Here is a 23990-nt window from a genome sequence, read left to right as displayed (position 1 = left end):
CAAATGCCCTTAAAAAAAAAGAGATATATAAACTCGGATTCAAAGGTGTAAATCATTTTTCAAAAATGAAAAAAAGGGGTAAAAATGTAATTTAAGTCATTCATCCAAGTTGAATTATCATTTAGATAACCATGTTTAAAGTTCACAATGACACACCGGATGCACTTGATAAAGTGCTGTGTTCTCTGAATAACGACTATCTATTGATACGGATCGTGTGTAGGCAAGCCTTAGAAAGCGAAACTAGACTATAGAGAAATTCCCTGAAACGTAGTCTCGAGAGACAGATCTCCGGCGAAACAAAGGTATGTACATCCTAAGGACCTTTTGATCAATAAATGGACTAAATAGGGCCCATATAGGTATGAACTAGACTTATGATTATTTTCTAACTGAGACGTATTATATATATTGTGTATTTTATATGATCCTCTTAGATTTACGTCAAGAACTGTAACTATCTTATTTTCATTTTTTGTAATCGTGTAGCGCGTGAAAGCCTGGCCAGGATTCCATCGTCATGTTTGCAATTGCCTAGGTGGTCGAGCGGTCTAGGGCACTGGTCACTATGTATATTTACATATGTTTGTAGTCACAGGGGCTCGGTTGTCAGATATTGAAGTTTTGTATTATTTGTTCCCGAATAATAAAATCCACCACCAAAATCCGCTTTTTACGAGGTTTTAAAAAAGGTGTACTTTTTTTAATGTACACATGATACACTTTTTTTAAAACCTCGAAAAAAAAGCGGATTTTGGTGGTGGATTTTATTTATATAATCTATTATTCGGACACAAATCATGCAAAACTTCAATTTATTATTCAGGAACAAATAATACAAAACTTCAATATCTGACAACCGAGCCCCTGTGTTTGTAGTGCGGATGATTTATGAAATATGATAAAGCCTGTTAATTGTACACATTTACTCCGGGGTGTGAGTAGTCTACCCTCCTCCCCCTTTCCCGAGCCCTTAGTTGTGAAATACTTGTTATACATCTGTGGCCTTGGGGAAACTAAATGTTGTGTACGTATATGTAGGTTAATCAATGTATTCCTGAATGGAGCTGCGGTCTTTAAATAGCTTTTATTTACTCAATCATGAATTTGTTTTTTATCAATTTAATATCAGAAAGCCATGCATGTGTACTGCTAGGATTGCGTTTGTTATAAATAGCATCAAGTGTTTAATTCTTACAAGGATAGGTTTAGGGTTTAATTCTTACATCAGTGGTCGTAAGTAGCTCATTGTATATAGAGCCTCGGACTTCCTTTATTGTTTAAGACATCAATTACATGTATATATAAAAATGGCATTGTATGGCGGTGTACAATTTCAAGCAACGGAGAATAACTTTTAAACTTAAGTTGTTTTTTTTTTTTAGCTCACCTGAGCTGAAAGTTCAAGTGAGCTTTTCTGATCACCTGCTGTCCGTCGTCTGTCCGTCCGTCTGTCTGTCTTTCCGTCTGTAAACTTTTTACATTTTCGACTTCTTCTCCAGAACCACTGGGACAATTTCAACCAAACTTGGCCAAAAGCATCTTTGGGTGAAGGGCTTTCAAATTTGTTCAAATGAAGGGCCATATCCTTTTCAAAGGGGAGATAATCACAAAAATGCAAAAATAGGGTGGGGTCATTTAAAAATCTTCTCAAGAACCACTGGATCAAAAGAGCTGAAATTTATATGAAAGCTTTTTGACATAGTGTAGATTCAGCTTTGTTAAAGTCATGGCCCCGGGGGTTGGATGGGACCACAATAGGGGATCAAAGTTTTACATACAAATATATAGGAAAGATCTTTAAAAATCTTCTTCTCAAGAACCACTGAGCCAGAAAAGCTGAGATTTATATGAAAGCTTCCTAATATAGTGCAGATTCAAGTTTGTTCAAATCATGATCAACGGGGATATGATGGGGCCACAAGGGAGATCAAAGTTTTGCATACAAACAAAACTCCTTAATCTCTCTGTTATGTAAACATTAATCATTGATCTCTCTGTTATGTAAACATTAATCATTAATCTCAGTGTTATGTAAACATTACACATTGATCTCTGTGTTATGTAAACATTACACATTGATCTCTGTTATGTAAACATTACACATTGATCTCTGTTATGTAAACATTACCCATTGATCTCTATGTTATGTAAACATTACATATTGATATCTGTTATGTAAACATTACATATTGATCTCTGTTATATAAACATTACACATTGATCTCTGTAATTTAAACATTACATATTGATCTCTCTGTTATGTAAACAATACACATTGATCTCTGTGTTATGTAAACATTACACATTGATCTCTGTTATTTAAACATTACACATTGATCTCTGTGTTATGTAAACATTACAAATTGATCTCTCTGTTATGTAAACATTACACATTGATCTCTCTGGTATGTAAACATTACACATTGATCTCTCTGTTATGTAAACATTACACATTGATCTCTGTTATGTAAACATTACACATTGATCTCTGTTATGTAAACATTACACATTGATCTCTGTTATGTAAACATTACACATTGATCTCTGTTATGTAAACATTACATATTGATCTCTGTGTTATGTAAACATTACACATTGATCTCTGTTATGTAAACATTACATATTGATCTCTCTGTTATGTAAATATTACATATTGATCTCTCTGTTATGTAAATATTACATATTGATCTCTGTGTTATGTAAACATTACATATTGATCTCTGTTATGTAAACATTACACATTGATCTCTGTTATGTAAACATTACACATTGATCTCTGTGTTATGTAAACATTACACATTGATCTCTGTTATGTAAACATTACATATTGATCTGTGTTATGTAAACATTACATATTAATCTCTGTTATTTAAACATTACATATTGATCTCTGTTATGTAAACATTACACATTGATCTCTGTTATGTAAACATTACACATTGATCTCTGTTATTTAAACATTACACATTGATCTCTGTTATGTAAACATTACATATTGATCTCTGTTATGTAAACATTACATATTGATCTCTGTTATGTAAACATTACACATTGATCTCTGTTATTTAAACATTACATATTGATTTCTGTGTTATGTAAACATTACACATTGATCTCTGTGTTATGTAAACATTACACATTGATCTCTCTGTTATGTAAACATTACACATTGATATCTGTTATGTAAACATTACACATTGATCTCTGTGTTATGTAAACATTACACATTGATCTCTCTGTTATGTAAACATTACACATTAATCTCTGTTATGTAAACATTACACATTGATCTCTGTTATGTAAACATTACACATTAATCTCTGTTATGTAAACATTACACATTGATCTCTGTTATGTAAACATTACACATTGATCTCTGTTATGTAAACATTACACATTGATCTCTGTGTTATGTAAACATTACATATTGATCTCTGTGTTATGTAAACATTACACATTGATCTCTGTGTTATGTAAACATTACACATTGATCTCTGTTATTTAAACATTACACATTGATCTCTGTGTTATGTAAACATTACAAATTGATCTCTCTGTTATGTAAACATTACACATTGATCTCTCTGTTATGTAAACATTACACATTGATATCTCTGTTATGTAAACAGTACACATTAATCTCTGTTATGTAAACATTACACATTGATCTCTGTTATGTAAGTATTACACATTAATCTCTGTTATGTAAACATTACACATTGATCTCTGTGTTATGTGAACATTACACATTGATCTCTCTGTTATGTAAACATTACATATTGATCTCTGTTATGTAAACATTACATATTGATCTCTGTGTTATGTAAACATTACACATTGATCTCTGTGTTATGTAAACATTACACATTGATCTCTCTGTTATGTAAACATGACACATTCATCTCTGTTATGTAAACATTACACATTGATCTCTGTGTTATGTAAATATTACACATTCATCTCTGTTATGTAAACATTACACATTGATCTCTGTGTTATGTAAATATTACACATTGATCTCAGTTATGTAAACATTACACATTGATCTCTGTTATGTAAATATTACACATTGATCTCTGTGTTATGTAAACATTACACATTGATCTCTCTGTTATGTAAACATTACACATTAATCTTTCTGTTATGTAAACATTACATATTGATCTCTGTTATGTAAACATTACATATTGATCTCTGTTATGTAAACATTAGACATTGATCTCTGTGTTATGTAAACATTACACATTGATCTCTCTGTTATGTAAACATTACATATTGATCTCTCTGTTATGTAAACATTACACATTGATCTCTCTGTTATGTAAACATTACACATTAATCTGTGTTATGTAAACATTACACATTGATCTCTGTGTTATGTAAACATTACACATTGATCTCTGTTATTTAAACATTACATATTGATCTCTGTGTTATGTAAACATTAGAAATTGATCTCTCTGTTATGTAAACATTACACATTGATCTCTGTTATGTAAACATTACACATTGATCTCTGTGTTATGTAAACATTACACATTGATCTCTCTGTTATGTAAACATTGCATATTGATTTCTGTTATGTAAACATTACACATTGATCTCTCTATTATGTAAACATTACACATTGATCTCTGTTATGTAAACATTACACATTGATCTCTCTGTTATGTAAACATTACACATTGATCTCTGTGTTATGTAAACATTACATATTGATCTCTGTGTTATGTAAACATTTCATATTGATCTCTGTTATGTAAACATTACACATTGATCTCTGTTATGTAAACATTACATATTGATCTCTCTGTTATGTAAACATTACACATTGATCTCTGTGTTATGTAAACATTACATATTGATCTCTGTGTTATGTAAACATTACATATATATCTTTGTTATGTAAACATTACATATTGATCTCTGTTATGTAAACATTACACATTGATCTCTGTGTTATGTAAACATTACACATTAATCTCTCTAATGTAAACATTACACATTGATTTCTGTTATGTAAACATTACACATTGATTTCTCTGTTATGTAAACATTACACATTGATCTCTGTGTTATGTAAACATTACATATTGATCTCTGTGTTATGTAAACATTACATATTGATCTCTGTTATGTAAACATTACACATTGATCTCTGTTATGTAAACATTACATATTGATCTTTGTTATGTAAACATTACACATTGATCTCTGTTATGTAAACATTACACATTGATCTCTGTGTTATGTAAACATTACACATTAATCTCTGTTATGTAAACATTACACATTGATCTCTGTTATGTAAACATTACACATTGATCTCTGTTATTTAAACATTACATATTGATCTCTGTGTTATGTAAACATTACAAATTGATCTCTCTGTTATGTAAAAATTACACATTGATCTCTGTTATGTAAACATTACACATTGATCTCTGTGTTATGTAAACATTACACATTGATCTCTGTGTTATATAAACATTACATTTTGATCTCTGTGTTATGTAAACATTACATATTGATCTGTGTTATGTAAACATTACATATTGATCTCTCTGTTATGTAAACATTACACATTGATCTCTGTGTTATGTAAACATTACACATTGATCTCTGTGTTATGTAAACATTACACATTGATCTCCTCTGTTATGTAAACATTACATATTGATCTCTGTGTTATGTAAACATTACACATTGATATCTGTGTTATGTAAACATTACACATTGATCTCTGTTATTTAAACATTACATATTGATCTCTGTGTTATGTAAACATTACAAATTGATCTCTCTGTTATGTAAACATTACACATTGATCTCTCTGTTATGTAAACATTACATATTGATCTCTGTTATGTAAACATTACACATTGATCTCTGTTATGTAAACATTACACATTGATCTCTGTTATGTAAACATTACATATTGATCTCTGTTATGTAAACATTACACATTGATCTCTGTGTTATGGAAACATTACACATTGAACTCTCTGTTATGTAAACATTACATATTGACCTCTGTTATGTAAACATTACATATTGATCTTTCTTTTATGTAAACATTATACATTGAACTCTGTGTTATGTAAACATTACACATTGATATCTCTGTTATGTAAACATTACACATTGATCTCTGTTATGTAAACATTACACATTGATCTCTGTTATGTAAACATTACACATTGATCTCTGTGTTATGTAAACATTACACATTGAACTCTCTGTTATGTAAACATTACATATTGACCTCTGTTATGTAAACATTACATATTGATCTCTCTTTTATGTAAACATTACACATTGATCTCTGTGTTATGTAAACATTAATCTCTGTTATGTAAACATTACATATTGATCTCTGTTATGTAAACATTACACATTGATCTCTGTTATGTAAACATTACACATTGATCTCTGTTATTTAAACATTATATATTGATCTCTGTGTTATGTAAACATTACACATTGATCTCTGTGTTATGTAAACATTACACATTGATCTCTCTGTTATGTAAACATTACACATTGATCTCTCTGTTATGTAAACATTACACATTGATCTCTGTGTTATGTAAACATTAATCTCTGTTATTTAAACATTACATATTGATGTCTGTTATGTAAATATTACACATTGATCTCTGTTATGTAAACATTACACATTGATCTCTATGTTATGTAAACATTACACATTGATCTCTGTGTTATGTAAACATTACACATTGATCTCTCTGTTATGTAAACATTACACATTGATCTCTGTGTTATGTAAACATTAATCTCTGTTATTTAAACATTACATATTGATGTCTGTTATGTAAATATTACACATTGATCTCTGTTATGTAAACATTACACATTGATCTCTATGTTATGTAAACATTACACATTGATCTCTGTGTTATGTAAACATTACATATTGATCTCTGTGTTATGTAAAGATTACACATTGATTTCTGTTATGTAAACATTACATATTGATCTCTGTTATGTAAACATTACATATTGATCTCTATGTTATGTAAACATTACACATTGATCTCTGTGTTATGTAAACATTACATATTGATCTCTGTGTTATGTAAAGATTACACATTGATTTCTGTTATGAAAACATTACATATTTATCTCTGTTATGTAAACATTACATATTGATCTCTGTTATGTAAACATTACACATTGATCTCTGTGTTATGTAAACATTAATCTCTGTTATTTAAACATTACATATTGATGTCTGTTATGTAAACATTACACATTGATCTCTGTTATGTAAACATTACACATTGATCTCTGTGTTATGTAAACATTAATCATTAATCTTTGTTATGTAAACATTACATATTGATGTCTGTTATGTAAACATTACACATATATCACTGTGTTATGTAAACCAGACTTGATCCTTGTTTATGTTTACAAACTAATCAAATGTTAATTTTGTGGTATAAAGCATCGTAATTTTGCACAAACACACATTTTACTTTTAAATGACACATTTTACTTAAAGACTACCTGAAATGTGATATATTTCATAATATCAGATCGATGACCATATATTTTCAGAATTTTGTAAATAATTCTTTGTTTGCACTGTAAATAATAAGCTCTCTATAATGATCTGTCATAATACGCACCTTATTTTTATGCCCCCCTTTGAAAAAGAGGGGGCATATTGTGTTGCAACTGTAAGTCGGTCAGTCTTTAGACCATGTGTTGTCCGCTCAATATCTTTTGACCCCTTTGCTTGATAACAACCAAACTTGGTACAGGGGTTGCCCCTGGAGAGTAGATGATCCTTATTGATTTTCAGGTCACATTGTCAAGGGTCAAGGTCAAACTGCTGGTCTTTACCCCATGTGGTAGACCATGTGTTGTCCACTCAATAACTTTTGACCCCTATGCATGATAACTACCAAACTTGATACAAGGGATGCCCTTGGAGAGTAGATGATCCCTATTGACCTTCATATCACATGGTCAAAGGTCAAGATCAAATCTCTGGTCTTAAGCTCATGTGTTGTCCGCTCAATATCTTTTGACCTCTTTGCTTGATAATAGCCAAAATTGATACAGAGGCTTTCCTTAGAGAGTAAATGATCTCTATGGATTTTCAGGTCACGTGATCAAAGGTCAAGGTCAAACTGCTGGTCTTAACCCCATATGGTAGACCATGAGTTGTCCGCTCAATATCTTGAGAACCGTTCACTTGATTGTAATGATATTTCATATGTGGGTTGGTTATAAAAAGAAGAGGACCCTTATTGTTTTTCAGGTCAAAAGGTTAAAGGTCAAGGGTCAATCTACTCTGGACATAGGAATATACTGTCCGCTTAATATCTTGAGAACCCTTTGCTTGACAGACATCAGACTTGGTACATCATTAGGAGAAGATGACACCTATTGATTGTGAGGTCACATGGTCAAAGGTCAAGGGTCAAACTGGACATAGGAATATATTGACCACTGAATGTCTCAAGAATCCTTTGCTTGACAGACATCAAACTTGGTACACTGGTATATCTTTAGAAGAAGATGACCCATATTGATTTTGAGGTCACATGGTCAAAGGTCAAGGGTCAAACTGGACATAGGAATATACTGTCTGTTCAATATCTTGAGAACCCTTTGCTTGACAGACATCAAACTTGGTACACTGGTACATCTTCAGGAGTTGATGACCCCTATTGATTTTTAGGTCACATGGTCAATCCACTCTTGACATAGGAAGATATTGTCTGCTCAATATTTTGAATTGATAATACTACCCTCAATTAAATGATGTGTGTGTGTATAACCCTTTTCAATTTTGCACCATGGGGGGCATATGTGTTTTACAAACATCTCTTGTTTGTTAAACATTTCAAACACACTATGCAATAGATTTTGATCATTTAAAGTGAAAAACAAATTTTAGGGAGAAGTTGTGAATCTTTAAAAAGAGTTTCTGACTTCAATACGAAATTACATAGACAGGCCTTTGGATTTTAAATTAAGACTTTTTTTTAAAGCGTAAAAGCCCCAGTGGGAGAAAGGGGTAGTATGTGGAATTTCTACATGAACAAATTATAAAAATGAAATTAATAGAACATTATTAGGTAGTTATCTGTATTCTCTATCTAACCGTGGAGCGTTCAAACGATAGAATGACGTAATATGCATCCAACACACGCTTAATTAAATTTTAATCGAAATACGACACGTGCATGTGCACGTGCATACACATATATATCGTATGCATATGTTGTTTTGATTTAACTGACATGCCCACACCCCACCCTCTAATTTTCATTGTTTCGCATTAAGCTAAATGTATGTTTTAATTCACCCTTGTAGATCTATATGAGCCATTTTCCGGAAAGGATTCCAATTTCATTGTAGAAAAGGATTAGAAATTAATCTCATCACCCCTCAAAATTGGCACAACATATTTAAAATTTGATATTCTGCTGATTTCAATTCAACATTTGATCAACGGGAAATCTACGGATAAAAATAATTTAGCTTCCCGTTTTAGTTCGGGACGTCCACTGCCCGTTCATTTATTACCCATAATTCATTTGGTGTATATGTGATAACGGATGCAGCTGCACAGCTTGCATATAATTGTCAATTGATACTTGTCGGTGAATTTAATCGTTTTGGCGTTCGATATAAAATCGCACAAAATGTCTGTGTATTGATTAAAAATGGCAATCATTCCTTGACTTGGGCAAATAAAAAAATCGGTGTTTTATCCCCTTGATCAGCAACATGTTTCAAGGTTTTCAAAAACATTTCATTTGTTCTAAGTAAAATGCCATGAATGATTAAATTCACCGACAGTTATTCAGAATGGAAAATATCATCAATTATTTTAAGAGATCTTTAATTGAATTGATACGTACTTCAAATGAATAAATAAAGATTTCCCATTTTTTTTATTTATGTTAAAGTTGCATGGACACGATTTGAGCTGAAAATTTTCAAATTTCATTTTTCCATTTTCATTGTTTATAATGCTTAACTAAATTAAAGAAATGTAATCTTTAACAAACTAATTAAATTAAATGAATAACATTTGAAAATTTTCAGCTCAAATCGTGTCCATGTCCCTTTCAGTTGACGCTCCATACACTTGACCTAATAAGAGAAACAAATTGTATTTATATTTTTAAAAAGATGTAACCGTACTGATGGCCAGCTTCATTACCCACGGTAACGATCTCATCCCAGTTTGTTAAAGATTATATTTCTGTACCATGATATTATAAGATATTGTTCGGATGTGTACTATGAACGCTATTGTAAATACTGCATTGGGGATGATTACATAAAATTTAAGGATATCGCCAACTTATTATAGCAATAGATAATTTAATATGAACTTGTTTGTGTTTTTTTTTAATTAATTTTTTTTTTATTTTTTGATTCCCTGGTTTGATTTATATTTTGGAATTACTTTGAGATCTTGTAATTGGTGAATTAATTAAATATCTTCATTGGGGTTCTGGGGTTGTCTCTATATCTTTAAACACAGTTCACACCTACTTATAGGTATTGTGAATCTCAGTCAGGCTAAACAAACACACATGCTTACATTGTACAACACTCCCCCTCATTTTTGACAATATTTAAAACAGATAAGATGATTAAACACCCCATCTCACTTCTCCACTCGCTGACGTAGATAATTTCTAAAATACCTCTCCTTTATCTCTAACTACGCTATAAAATGATAAGATAAAAAAAAAAAACAACCTCTCACTATTTCACATTTTTTAAATATTTCAAATTTTACTAAAATTAATCAATACCTTGATGCAAGTTGAAATCAGTTGAATATAATATACACTTTAAAATACGCCATGTTCACAGTGGAAAACCATGAGTGAGAAATGAGCTGCTTTTCATGTGATTATATGTTCCAGTGATCCATTGTATCCCGAGGGGGTGGGAGTGAAAAAATATTAATTAGGATGATTAATCATATGTATGATTATCATATAACCTCTTCTTTATACAACAATTCTAAGACTATTTGAAACGCTACAAGTATTTAGAATTTGTACAATAACACATTTCAGGATGAAATTCAGAATGTTTCGGAGTGGTAGAGAAGTGTATGTGCTTTCCAATTCATTAATTTTCTCCTATTAAAATCTTTATTCAATAATTTGTTTTTAAAATATGAATATGATTTAGAAGATAAATAGAATTTTCAAGCAAAGAAAAGATATTTGCAGTGATATAGCGACACATTTCTGTATAGAGTACTCGAAAGCACTTGAGAAAGTAATTATTATAATTACAATGAAAGGTTTCGCTGTAATTGATTATATTTTGATAGAAATTGAAAATCTCTTCGTTTACTAGCGATTGTTTGCCTGGTAGAGGGTTAATATGTTAGACGCGCAGATACCTGTATAGGGGAACCATGATGACCCAATAGGGCCATGCCCGAAAGCGCAACAGTTCTAACGCACATCACGTCATCGCTCTATCATAAAACATGCCGCCACGCTAACACACAACACGCCGTCGCGCTAACACACAACACGCCGTCACGCTAAAACACAACACTCCATCAGGCTAACACACAACACGCTGTCACGCTAACACACAACACGCCGTCACCCTAACACACAACACGCTGTCACGTTAACACATAACACGCCGTCATACCAATACACAACACGTCGTCACGCTAACACACAACACTCCATCAGGCTAACACACAACACGCCGTCACCTTAACACACAACACGCTGTCGCGCTAACACACAACACGCTGTCGCGCTAACACACAACACGCCGTCACGCTAACACACAACACGCCGTCATGCCAACACACAACACGTCGTCACGCTAAAACACAACACTCCATCACGCTAACACACAACACGCCGTCACCCTAAAACACAACACGCTGTCGCGCTAACGTCGTGTGTTCTTCGACGGCGTGTTGTATGATTATTTATTATATATTTGTTAATATGGGATTTCTGCGCCCCTGAGATAAACAGAGACACGCGCCCTTTATCACTCACCCGGTATAAGCACCTTTATATCACCCCTAATCGCACCTTTCTGGAACGACTCTGTAGTTTTCATTCGGAGTACTAGGGATTTTTATTTTGCTTGGAAGCAGACGATATAATTTTGTAAACAAATGGGGGAAAAAAATAGCAAGACCGATATAAATGGAAGAGAAAACGTTGGAATCGTTAGCGAGCAGAATTGAAGAACTTGAGGAATTTATAGAGTTGGTCAAAATGTAACGATAATTTTTAGTAATTACTAGTAGTAATATTAAACTATCGAAACTATTTAAAATTGCTATCTTAGGTCATATACCGGTACATGTATTCATTGAATATATTTAATCATTAAAAAACAGTAATCGTTGTCTTTAACTTTCATCCGTTAATGAACTCTTAAAATTCACTAACTTCGAATATACGAGGGCGAGTCAATAAGTAACCAACCTGTCCCATTTCCGATTGACCGAGTTGGTCAGGATTTTCGCGTCTGGTGACTGTAGATGAGACTTGGGTTCATTATTATGAGCCAGAGAATAAAGCTGAGTCGTCAGTGGGTAGGGCCTGGGTACCCGAGGCCAAAGAAGTTCAAGATGCAACCATCTGCTGGTAAGGTGATGGCCACAGTATTTTGGGACCCAAAATGCGTAATTATGTTGGACATTTTACCCAAGAGAAGTACAATAACTGGAGTGTACTATGCAAACTTGCTAGACCAGCTGAGAATCGCCATCCATGAAAAACGCTGAGGTAAACTCTCTAAAGGTTTTTTGCTGCAACAAGACAGCGCGAGAGTCCACACTTGCAAATTTGCATTGGATGTTGTAGGGCAAAACGGGTAAGGATTAATACCACATCCTGCCTATTCGCCTGACCTAGCTCCTAGTGACTTATTCCTATTCCCAAACTTGAAAAAGGATATCCATGGACGTCATTTCCGGTCTGACAAAGAAGTCGTGACAGCAGTAGAGGAGTGGGTCAATGGAAAGGACCTTGAGTTTTTCAGTTTTGGGCTGATGGCACTTGAACACCGTTGGTCTAAGTGCATCACACTAGAGGGCAATTACATCGGAAAAGACGAGGTGTATCTCAACCGGAAATAAGTTAGGCTGGTTATTTATTGACTCGCCCTCGTATAATACAAACGACGGCCTTCTGGCTGATATTGGAGTCTCGCGTTGATATTGGAGTCTCGCGTTGATATTGGAGTCTCGCGTTGATATGGAGTGTGATACAGATTTTGTCATGTATTATTGTCTCTATAGCGTGACAGTGCGTCTCTATAGCGTGACAGTGCGTCTCTATAGCGTGACAGTGCGTCTCTATAGCGTGACAGTGCGTCTCTATAGCGTGACAGTGCGTCTCTATAGCGTGACAGTGCGTCGGCGTGTTTTTGTGATACTGTGACAGTGTTTTGTGTTAGCACAACGGTGTGTTGTTTGAGAGTGGGACAGTGTGATGACGTGTTTTGTGTTAGCACAACGGTGTGTTGTTTGAGAGTGGGACAGTGTGATGACGTGTTTTGTGTTAGCACAACGGTGTGTTGTTTGAGAGTGGGACAGTGTGATGACATGTTGTGTGAGAGCGCGACGGCATGCTATGTTGTCAGCCCAACAGTGCGTTTTTCCAAGAAACGCGATGTTGCGCTTTTGGGCATGGCTCAATCGGGACGTCATAGGAAACCGAAGGATTGTCCCGCCATTCCATGAGCTAGAGCGCATGCTGCGATCGGACCAACGATAACACTGTAGCATAATAAGGAAATTTCCTTATTATTAAGAAATGTGTGTTAAAAAGCGCTTAAGCTTTCTTTAAAATGAACAGATGTATCTCGTAATCGTGTGAAATTTACACTAGATCTATAGAGAAACCTACTTGAAAAATATTTCATGTTTGAACATACACGTGTGCGCATGTGGTTGATACTCTCATGTATTTGAAGGTTACTTTAGATATGAATTTACATTCCACTTCTCATTCTTGTCGAAATTCCCAGTTGTAGTTGTACTATATTTATCGACATTCTTACAAGCATGTTTACTACTGCAGCTCCCTCATGAGGAAAGTGACTACCATTACAATTTGTAGATGATGCTAACAGAAAATGAAATAAAGAATGGTAACCAATAAGTCAACTTCATACTAGTTCACCACTTCATATTATACAGAAGCATGTTATCAGTATTTGATCAGTAAATGCGTTTATTCCATATTTCATGTGTTTCATTCGAGGATAATAATAAAAAATGGCTGTAGGTGTGGCATTTGACGTGAGAGAATTGGATTTTAGATACGAGAGAGAACTGGAAATATCGAAAGGATTTCCTTTCTGCACGCTACGTAAAAGAAATGATAAATTTGAAAAAATGATTAGTGAATTTTTTTTTCAGAAACGTACAATGCTAAAGTGTAAAATTTGCCATAAAGAGGATTTCAAAAACGAGCACGGACTGCATATTCACGAGTCTAAAGTCCACGGCAAGGGTCGCGAGTCTTCTACTCCACTCAAAGGAGACGTACGACCAAAACAGTTCCCATCAGCAACACGCTACAGAAGCAAAGGTGAGGGACAAAATGGTGGAGGAAGTAGTGATCTACCCGCCAGTCATAAAAAACCTCAGAGTACGCCTGGGAAGAAGACATCTGCAACCGCGAAAGATGTGAACGAAAACTATAAGACTTCTTCCCCGAGAATTAAATCGTCTTCCAGTACTACGAGAGAGACAAAAACAGAACATAGAACTGCCAATCATCACGTTCGGCCTCCTACTGCTGACATGAAAGACAAAGGTACAAGAATCAGGGGTCATAATGACACACGCATCTTAGTGATATCAATACTGAGCTATTTCAATAAGTGCATACTTGCGATAAAAAATCAAGAAAATTCAATTAAATTGAGTCAATTTCAACCAAACCTTGTAAAAAGCAATCCTTGGGTGAAGTATTTTCAAGTTTGTGCAAATGAAGGGCCAAGGGGGGGGGGGGGGGATAACAAAAATGCAAAAAATAGGGTGGGGTAATTACAAATATTCTTCTGAAAAAAACCACTGGACCAGAAGAGCTGAAATTTACACAGATTCAAGTTTGTTAAACCCATGACCCCCAGGGGTAGGTTAGGGCCACAATAGGGGATCAGTTTTATATGCGAATACATGTATATAGATAAAATCTATGATATTGTTCTCCGCAAGAATCACTGGGCCAGGAAAGTACAAATTTACATGAAAGCTTCCTTACATAGTTACGAAATTGATCACTATTCGTTATATTTACCTTTATACCTTATGTTTGTATGTTAACAAAATGTACAAATGTTTAGTTGAGGATGGGGACATTTGCTTACTTCGAATAGTAAAAAATTAAAGCTTTCGATCTGCATGTAGTTGAGAGGAACAAAAGATTTAATTTCAGTTAGGTTAAATAAGTAATTGTAATGAAACTAATGATTCTAAATTTCAACTTTTGTAATCTAAACTTTTAGTGATTGCACGACATGTGCACTCAGCGCCAGACCAAAGGAGAAAAGGCGATGGACAGAATGATGGAGGAAGACGCGATCTACCCCCCAGTGATAAAAATCCTCAGAGTACACCTGGGAAGAAGAAACCGTCCACCATGAAAGATGGAAAAGAAAACGATAAGACTTTTCCAAGCACTTCTTACAGCGCACTGAATCCTCCAAAATCACAGGAAGGTCAATATTAATCAGAATGCATTGCACACATGATAATCCCGGAAAAAGAGACGACTCTTCCAAAGTCCAAAGTCTTACTTGAATAAGACCCGTGTTATAACACCTGTAACCACTGTCATGCTATTTCCTAAAATAAATATTATTTACATACAGTGGATATAAAACTGAATTAAAAATACACGTATGTGGTAAAGGATTTAGATAAGAAATCATGAAAATAATTAGAATTGAATATCATCATCTACCGCAAAATGGAAAAGATTACGTGTGTGTTTCTTGATCCTTTTCCAAAGAAAAAAAACCAAATATGGTTGTATAATTTTGTTTATCATTTTAGGTCTTGCAATATGCGTGTATAATTTTGTATTTCAGGTCTTGCACGATCCTTTACTGCATTGGATTTTCGTAAATACATCGCAATGCAAGAAGCAAGCATAAAGCGATCTAAACATGAAACTCAAATAAGGGTGGAGAGGGTCAACAAATTTCTGGAGAATTTACAATATATCATGGAGAGGACTTCAGATATCCCATTGGATGTTCTCAAGTCGGGTTCTTACTATGACAGAACAAAGGTAAATGATTTGATAAAACCAAGGGTCGTTACATGGAACAAATATAATAATATGTATCTGTACTTCTTCACAAGTCAAGGGTTATTGATTCGTTACCTCGCAGTAACCCTTGACATCAGTCACCATTTAAAACATGGGCTCGAGACGGAGTATATGATTGGTTTGCAGCCTATAGCGTGGAGCCAACCAGAAAACGGCTTTTATAATCGGTCGAAAACGAAACGAAACACACATGGCGCGGCATCGGCAACATGGTGTAGAATTTGTGACACTCGATTGATTTTTGGAAAAAAAAATTCTTTCTAAGTAACAATTACAATTAGACAAAGTTTAGAATACGAACCGCGTGAATACTATGGGTTGTCCAAGTACGTTTTTCGATTGTGTTTCATCGAATTGAACAAGTTATCTAAAATTAAAATAGATTAATAAATAACTATGTACAACATTTACGTGACGAAAATGTAAATTATTAATTACGTTACGTATAAAATCAACATGCAATGTTCATGATGTTGAGAAATGTTCCCCACGAAGACCAGTGTTTACTTTCTGTTTTTCGTCTTACCAAACTTGCATCTTAAACAAGGGGTCACATTGGATGATTTAAGTTTAGCTTATTGCGTCATCTCCGGTCTCAAACCCATTTTTTGAATGGTAACTGATGTCGAGGGTTAGTGTGAGGTAACGAATCAAAAACCCTTGACTTGTGAAGATGATATTCCTAAAATGTGAACGTTTTCGAAATAGAATTGAAATATTGAAACTAGATTATAAAATTGGTGCTGCTAAAACGCGGGAACTGAAAATATAATATACCAATACATGTTAGACGACAAGGTCAGGGTATTATAAAATTTAAAGGCTTATTATGAACAAAGGAAGCGGACATTTTATTTCTTGTGAGTCACATAGAGAACGGGGTTGATTATGGTTTTACGCTGTTTGGACAATGTTTTAGCCATTTTACGGCGGTCAGAGAACGGAAATCATCCTTTATATACTAATGCATATGTATTTTAAGCTGGTGATAACTTGTTATGAAGAATATGAAGCAAACGCTTGTGGGTAAAAAAAAATGCCCTCCATCCAGCGGCGTGTAACGTTATGTTGTTTCACAAAAAACCATAAAAAAAATAACGAGATATCGAAATAACAAGAATTATGATTCAACTTCTCAGAGAGAGAGAGAGATAGAGAGAGAGACAGCAATGAAATAGTGATTCTTGACTTATACGGTGCCCGTTAATCTGTAATTCAAAATGAAAATATTTAAGTATAGACAATAGTGGCTGAACGATTTGAATTTCGGTAATAGTGGAGTCTTTGGATAAAAATCTTTCTGAAATATGGTGATACTAGTACTTTGCTAACACACAATGCACATATTTTGAAATTGTTAAAATTGTATCGTCCCTAAATTAGAAAATACGGTATGTCAAGTAAATGTACTTGGAAATATCAATTATTCATAGTTTTGAATTATATCGCACACGCTAATTGCTGAATGTATGCACTCTATAATTTCTAAGTTATATTCCATTTATGTGAAAGATACAATTCTTATATCTTTAGTGCTTGGTTCCGTTATTTTCGTTTCGCGTTTTAGCAACACTCATTATAAATAAACATTATATAGGAGGAAAGTGCATTACACATGTACATATACTCTGGAACTGTGTGATTTTCACTTTTAAAACATTAATTACGGAAGTATTTACTCTACTGTGTTTTCAAACTATTAACGTGTAGTATTGCAACCGTATTGTAAACTGAAACTTGATGTTTTACAGATAGACTATGACGATGAGTTTGATTTCATGTTTTATCCTAAAGCCAACATGGAGGCTGATTTTACACACTGCCCACCTGGATTTTGTAAAATTAAGAAAAGTCGAACAACGAACAAGAGTCTTGACTCACTTTGTAACGAAAATGGATATCTGGTTCCCAATCGTTTCAAAGAAAAAATGTTCAACATTTTCGAAGATTGTATCAAAAGTGGAAACTTCAGAGAGGGCAGACGAACAAAAAGTAAGAGTTTGTGGGGTCATGGGCAGACGAACAAAGAGTAAGGGTTTGTGGGGTCATGGGCAGACGAACAAAGAGTAAGCGTTTGTAGGGTCATGGGCAGACGAACAAAAAGTAAGGGTTTGTGGGTCATGGGCAGACGAACAAAGAGTAAGGAATTGTGGAGTCTTAGATTCCTTAAATGTTTCTTAGTAGGTCTTTTTCTTGTTTAAACGTATGAAACACAGTATCTTTTCATGAAGTGAGTTTATAGCTCCATTCCAATCAGATGATTTTCCTTTGGATGTTATTGAATAAAAGATAACTTCTGAATGAAAGGTGAAGATAACGAACAGTGATCAATGTGATTGCATTATGTGTCCTAGTCTATCGTTAGAAGATGGGATAAAATTCTTATGATTCATTGAAGAGTTAGAATAGACTTTTATGATATATGTATTGCAATACTATTAATAAGCTATCAAAAGTGATATTTCCCTTGTTTTCTCTTTAGGAAAGCCACGTCTTGTCGGGAGTCCTGCTTTCACGGTGCTCTATGATTTACAAGTTCGAGGTGTAAACCCCATTGACATTGATCTTGTTCCAGCAATTAGAGTGGAAGGCTGGCCTCCGACTGCTAGAGAAATCCGTCCGCAATGGCTCAGAGAAAGCAATGCTAAGCACGCAATGAAATGTTTTCATGTTGTTACGAAGACATTTCCTGATGGTAAGAGAGTTTTGCCATATATTTAAGTAATATTTACATTTCCAGTGTTTTGCCTTTGATATATCTACGCATTGCAACAATAGCCATTTTCTCATGAATGTGTTACAATGTAAGCAATGCGCGTATGAATACAGATAGATATATTACGTCAATTTTAATTGCTGGGAAATCGAACAGATATGAAAGTTGATTGCAAATATAAGAAATAAACTTTGAAAATACATGAGAGTAGGAACTGCAGCGCTTCAAGCGGACAGAATTGTCATGAATCGCTACCGCGCTGATTGAAGTTTGCCACAGTGAAGCGTCGCAGTTCATACCCTCATGTATTTTCAAAAATGAAAATATCATAAATATTTTTTTATTTGTTGACGTTGATTGTTTTGATAATACACAACGATGTCTATAAACAAATTGAATGTTGCCAATTAGGCCCTTATCTCTGCCTGTCATTGCATACTATCAAGACAGGGTTGTATTTCTGCCTATCATTGCATACTTTCAGAACAGCTGTATCTCTGCCTATCATTGCATACTATCAGGACAGGACTGTATCTCTGCCTATCATTGCATACTATCAGGACAGGGCTGTATCTCTGCCTACCATTGCATATTATCAGAACAGTGCTGTATGCCTACTTATTTTGGCGTACTTAAAATCTATCACAGTTGGATTTAGTGTAGTATTTAGTGTAAACATTATTTAGCACTTGTTTTGTGTTGATGGTAGATGAATGGACATTTTTTTATGTTTGCTCAATCTTTAATTTGTGACGCAATTGCATTAATACCAAAGACACGAAAATATGAATTCCGCTAATATTATACAACCATAGTAAACATGTAATTGGTATATTTACATTAAAGTTAGATGGAGTTCTCTAAAAGTGTCTTTGTAATGAACGTTCTATGCTTATCAGTCAGGAAGTTGGAGTGGTGAGGGAGTAGAAACAAAAATCTTGTGAAAAAGCATCAGAAAATTATGATTAAAAACGTTAATAATAATTGAACCGAATGCCATCTACATGTATCACAGCATCATTTACGAAATTGTAATTAATCTCTCTCTCTCTCTCTCTCTCTCTCTCTCTCTCTCTCTCTCTCTCTCTATCAAAATCAAAAACGCACACATCCTCGAAATTTGATACTAATCAATAAGACAAATATTATCACTTTGTTGAATGATCATTTGGAATATATCATGATGTTTTATCTTTGAAATTCGTTACAGAGCATCCAGATGGTGACCTTCTTTGGCGCGTGTCTTTTTCACACGCCGAGAAAGAATTGATTCTCCATGCTAATCAATATGATAAAGGCTGCCGCAAAGGAGTCTTCAAACTTCTGAAAAAGGTCAAAGAAAACATCAAATATGGAAGTCCAAGTGAAATCGATAAATTCTGCAGTTATCATCTGAAGATGTTTATGTTGAAGTTTTATGACAATCACGACAGTTTCGACAAGGACCAGAAGGAAACTCTTTTTAAACAAAGTATCAAAGAACTTACCAAATGTGTAAGAAATGGAAAAATCGAAAATTATTTTATTCCAAAGGACAATATATTGCACTTTGTTTCAAAGAAAGAAAAGAATTTTGTTGCAGAGAAGCTACAGACATTTCAAGAGGAATATAACTTGTGAGTGCATTGTTAGCACTCAATTTTAGCATATAGATATATTCGATGTGCGAGAGCATGTTCTGCTTGTGAGCAATTTTTAAATCGAGACAGGCAGCTGACAAATAAGTTGATTTTACAGGAGTTCCATGAGGAATATTACTTGTGACCACAGTGTTAACACTGAATTTTTGCATTTTATATACTCCATATAATGTTTGCATTTTAGATGTCGAAAGGACATAATGGTTATTGGCTATTTGGCCAGCCGACATAAATTCTCCGTTTTATGTCACGACAGCTGGTAAAATAACACACGTTTATAGTAACGTGCTGGGGACGAACAATTTTGATTGTTATAAACATAATTCGTTACATTCAATGAGATCATGATATGTTTTCAAACATTAAAGCATAAAGCGACTGGAAATTGTGACGATTGTGCTCTGCTTAGTGTATTATGTACGAGAAATTTGTCTTGAAAATATGTACGTCTACCTTAACATGAGGAAAACAAACCAACAAAAAATAGATATATAAAGTTAAAAAAACCTGTTTATCTATGCAAGATAAATTGTGTGTTGTTGAAATCAAGCCAATTACCTAAAATATGAAGAACAACGTGTCAAAATAATGCTTCGTTTTGTTTGAAATAGCGCATGTTCCAGAAAACATTCTGTAAACAATATACAGGTAATCTTTTCAGGGGCGGATCCAGGAATTCTGGTTAGGGGGTCGTGCAATTTTCCCCAGAGGCAGGGCGTCTGGGGCCGCCAGTGGTTCCAGGGGGCGAAACCCCCCCCCCCCCCCCCCCGAAGCTCCAGAATTTTATTGATTTTAAAAGTAAACTTTGACCATATAGCTAGCCTTCATAGGTGAAGTTACACCCCCTCTTACAAACAGAAACGCGCCTTTTACAACACTACTCAAGTGAGGCAAAATTTATCATCAGTAAATTTCTTTTTACTCAAACTTATTTGTTCGTCACTGAGCTGTGATTTGAGTCCATCTATTTGCATTTCTTGGATTTGAATCCCCGCTACACACACCTCTTTTCATCACATGATACGCCTCTCTCCTCAACAGATGTTTCTCGTTTTTGAAATGAGAAGATTTTTAGGTCACCTGAGTCACTCAGGTGACCTATTGCAATTGGTGCGTTAACAATTGAACATTTTTCACTTCTTAATAACTACCAGTCCAATTCTTTTGAAATTTAGTATGAAGCATAATTGGAACAAGGGAGACATAATTTGTAAATTTCAGGACAGCAGCACCCCTGGGGCCTTAGGGGCGGGGCAAAAATTGACCAATTTTCAAAAATCTTCTCGAGAACCACACACATGTAAGAAAAACTAAATGCATAATGATGTAGAGCAGGAAGACCTCTACCAAAATTGTAAATTTTATTATCTCCGGGGTAGGGGTTCTGACCCCAGGGCGAAGCAAAACTTGTTATATTGTTTATGTGTAAAACACTTAAATAACGTTCTCTTTAGTGCTTTTGATACTAAATTGAAACTAAATGGATAAAGCAGGTAGTCCTTTACCAAAATTGTAAATTTGATTTTCCCCAGAGTAAGGGTTTAGACTCCAAGGTGAGGCCAAACTTAGTATATATTATTTATGTGTTAGTTTGCTGATACTATAGAAAATCTAAATGTATACTTAGTAATAGCAGAAAAGGATGTACAAAAAATGGTGAATTTCAATCAAAACCCAGGGTTATGACTTTGGGATGAGTCCAAATTAATCATATCTTTTGATGTTTTTGTAAAATGTTAATACACCTTATTCCTATTATTTAAAGCCTTTCATCAGTGTATGCACTTTCAAGGGCAGTGAAGTTTTAAGAACACATCTTGTTTTATACTGTTGCTGAACATTATATTCAGAACAGGGTTTTTTTCTTCTTGATTTCATAGCCCATGGAAGTAGTGATACTTTTTCACCAGTATTCAGGTGACCGATAAGGCCTTGTGGGCCTGTTGTTAAAAAAAAATATAATAGCCAATAAAAAATAATGCATGGTTTTGGGGAGGGAGGGAGGAGGGGTTGGGAAAAATTTAAACCAAGGTACAGTATATTTAAACAATTGTCATGAAATGCATACTAGTATTTCTAATGAAAAAAATATAATCAACTTGGAATCTCTATACAGCTATTCGTGTATGCGTGTACTCTCTATACAGCTAATCATGTATGTGTGTACTATATTAGAGCAAGATATAATACTTATTTCTTCTACTTATGTAAAATATTGTAAGTGATAAAATATTCCCAAAACAACTTCAGCAATATTTTCGCCACATTTTTAAATATTGTATATCATTTTTAAAACTTGATATAGACCTTCATAAAAGTGTCTGTCAGGTGAAAATAAGCATGTCGCTGTGACGCAGGGATCGATGTGATAGCGCATGAAAGGGAGAGTGCTTACTGATTTCACATAAAATATTGTAGATATAATATAATACATATTGACTTGTTGTTATTTGTTTTTGATATATTCTTGAATTGACAGTCATAACTTTTTGGCATTTCAATAACGTCACAATCGCATTTGTTTACAAACTGCGCAGAGTTTCCCAAAAGTGACGGAGTTACACTGTAGAGACTATGTATTTTGACATTCACCTTTTAAAATCAATTATTATAGATATAATTTGATTTTCTCTTTTTATTTACGCACTGATTTGTAACCTAAACTTTGAAAATGTATAGGGGGTGCATCCCCACGCCCCTCTAAATCCGCCAGTGCTTACATCCTTCCAAGAAAGAGGGGCATATTACTTTGCACCTGTCGCTCGGTCGTTAGACCACATGTCCGCTCAATATCTTGAGAACCATTTACTAGATCGTAATGATATTTCATATGTGGGTTGGTTATGAGTAGACGATTTGATTTGATTTGAAAATATTGTATACATATACAAAGGGATGGGTTATAAGTTCTTGCAACTTAGAAAACCTAGAGTGGAAGAGAACCCCCATTGATTTCCACATCCAAGGGTCAATCCACTCTGGATATAGGAAAACATTATCCGCTCAATATCTTGAGAACCCTTCGCTTGATAGACATCAAACTTGGTGCACTGGTAAATCCTAAGGAGTAGATGATCTCTATTTACTTTGAAGTCACATGGTTAAAAAAGGTCAAGGGTCAAACTGGACAGAAATATACTGACCACTAAATGTCTAGAGAACCCTTTGCTTGACATACATCAGACTCGGTACTCTGGTACATCTTCAGGAGGAACGAATTTACTTTGCCGGTCCCCATAAAACGGTGCTAAAATATAGTACGACGAAGGCGTCTTTTTT

General features: G+C 34.2%; 1 protein-coding gene across 1 annotated transcript; it reads left to right on the top strand.

Moving 5' to 3' along the window:
* Positions 1-261: 261 nt before the first annotated feature.
* Positions 262-21090, top strand: LOC125666059 (cyclic GMP-AMP synthase-like). Its single transcript, XM_056151313.1, has 7 exons — positions 262-305; positions 14432-14831; positions 15526-15738; positions 16111-16313; positions 18107-18347; positions 18838-19050; positions 20282-21090. The coding sequence occupies exons 2-7, from the start codon at positions 14441-14443 to the stop codon at positions 20689-20691; spliced, it is 1671 nt and encodes a 556-aa protein (XP_056007288.1). The 5' UTR covers positions 262-305; positions 14432-14440; the 3' UTR covers positions 20692-21090.
* The last annotated feature ends 2900 nt before the right edge of the window (positions 21091-23990 follow it).

Source organism: Ostrea edulis, chromosome 10 (assembly GCF_947568905.1).
Source record: "Ostrea edulis chromosome 10, xbOstEdul1.1, whole genome shotgun sequence".
Classification (NCBI taxonomy): Eukaryota; Metazoa; Mollusca; class Bivalvia; order Ostreida; family Ostreidae; genus Ostrea; species Ostrea edulis.
The sequence above is the reverse complement of the archived record's forward strand: the minus strand, read 5'-3'. Positions and strand labels throughout refer to the sequence as shown.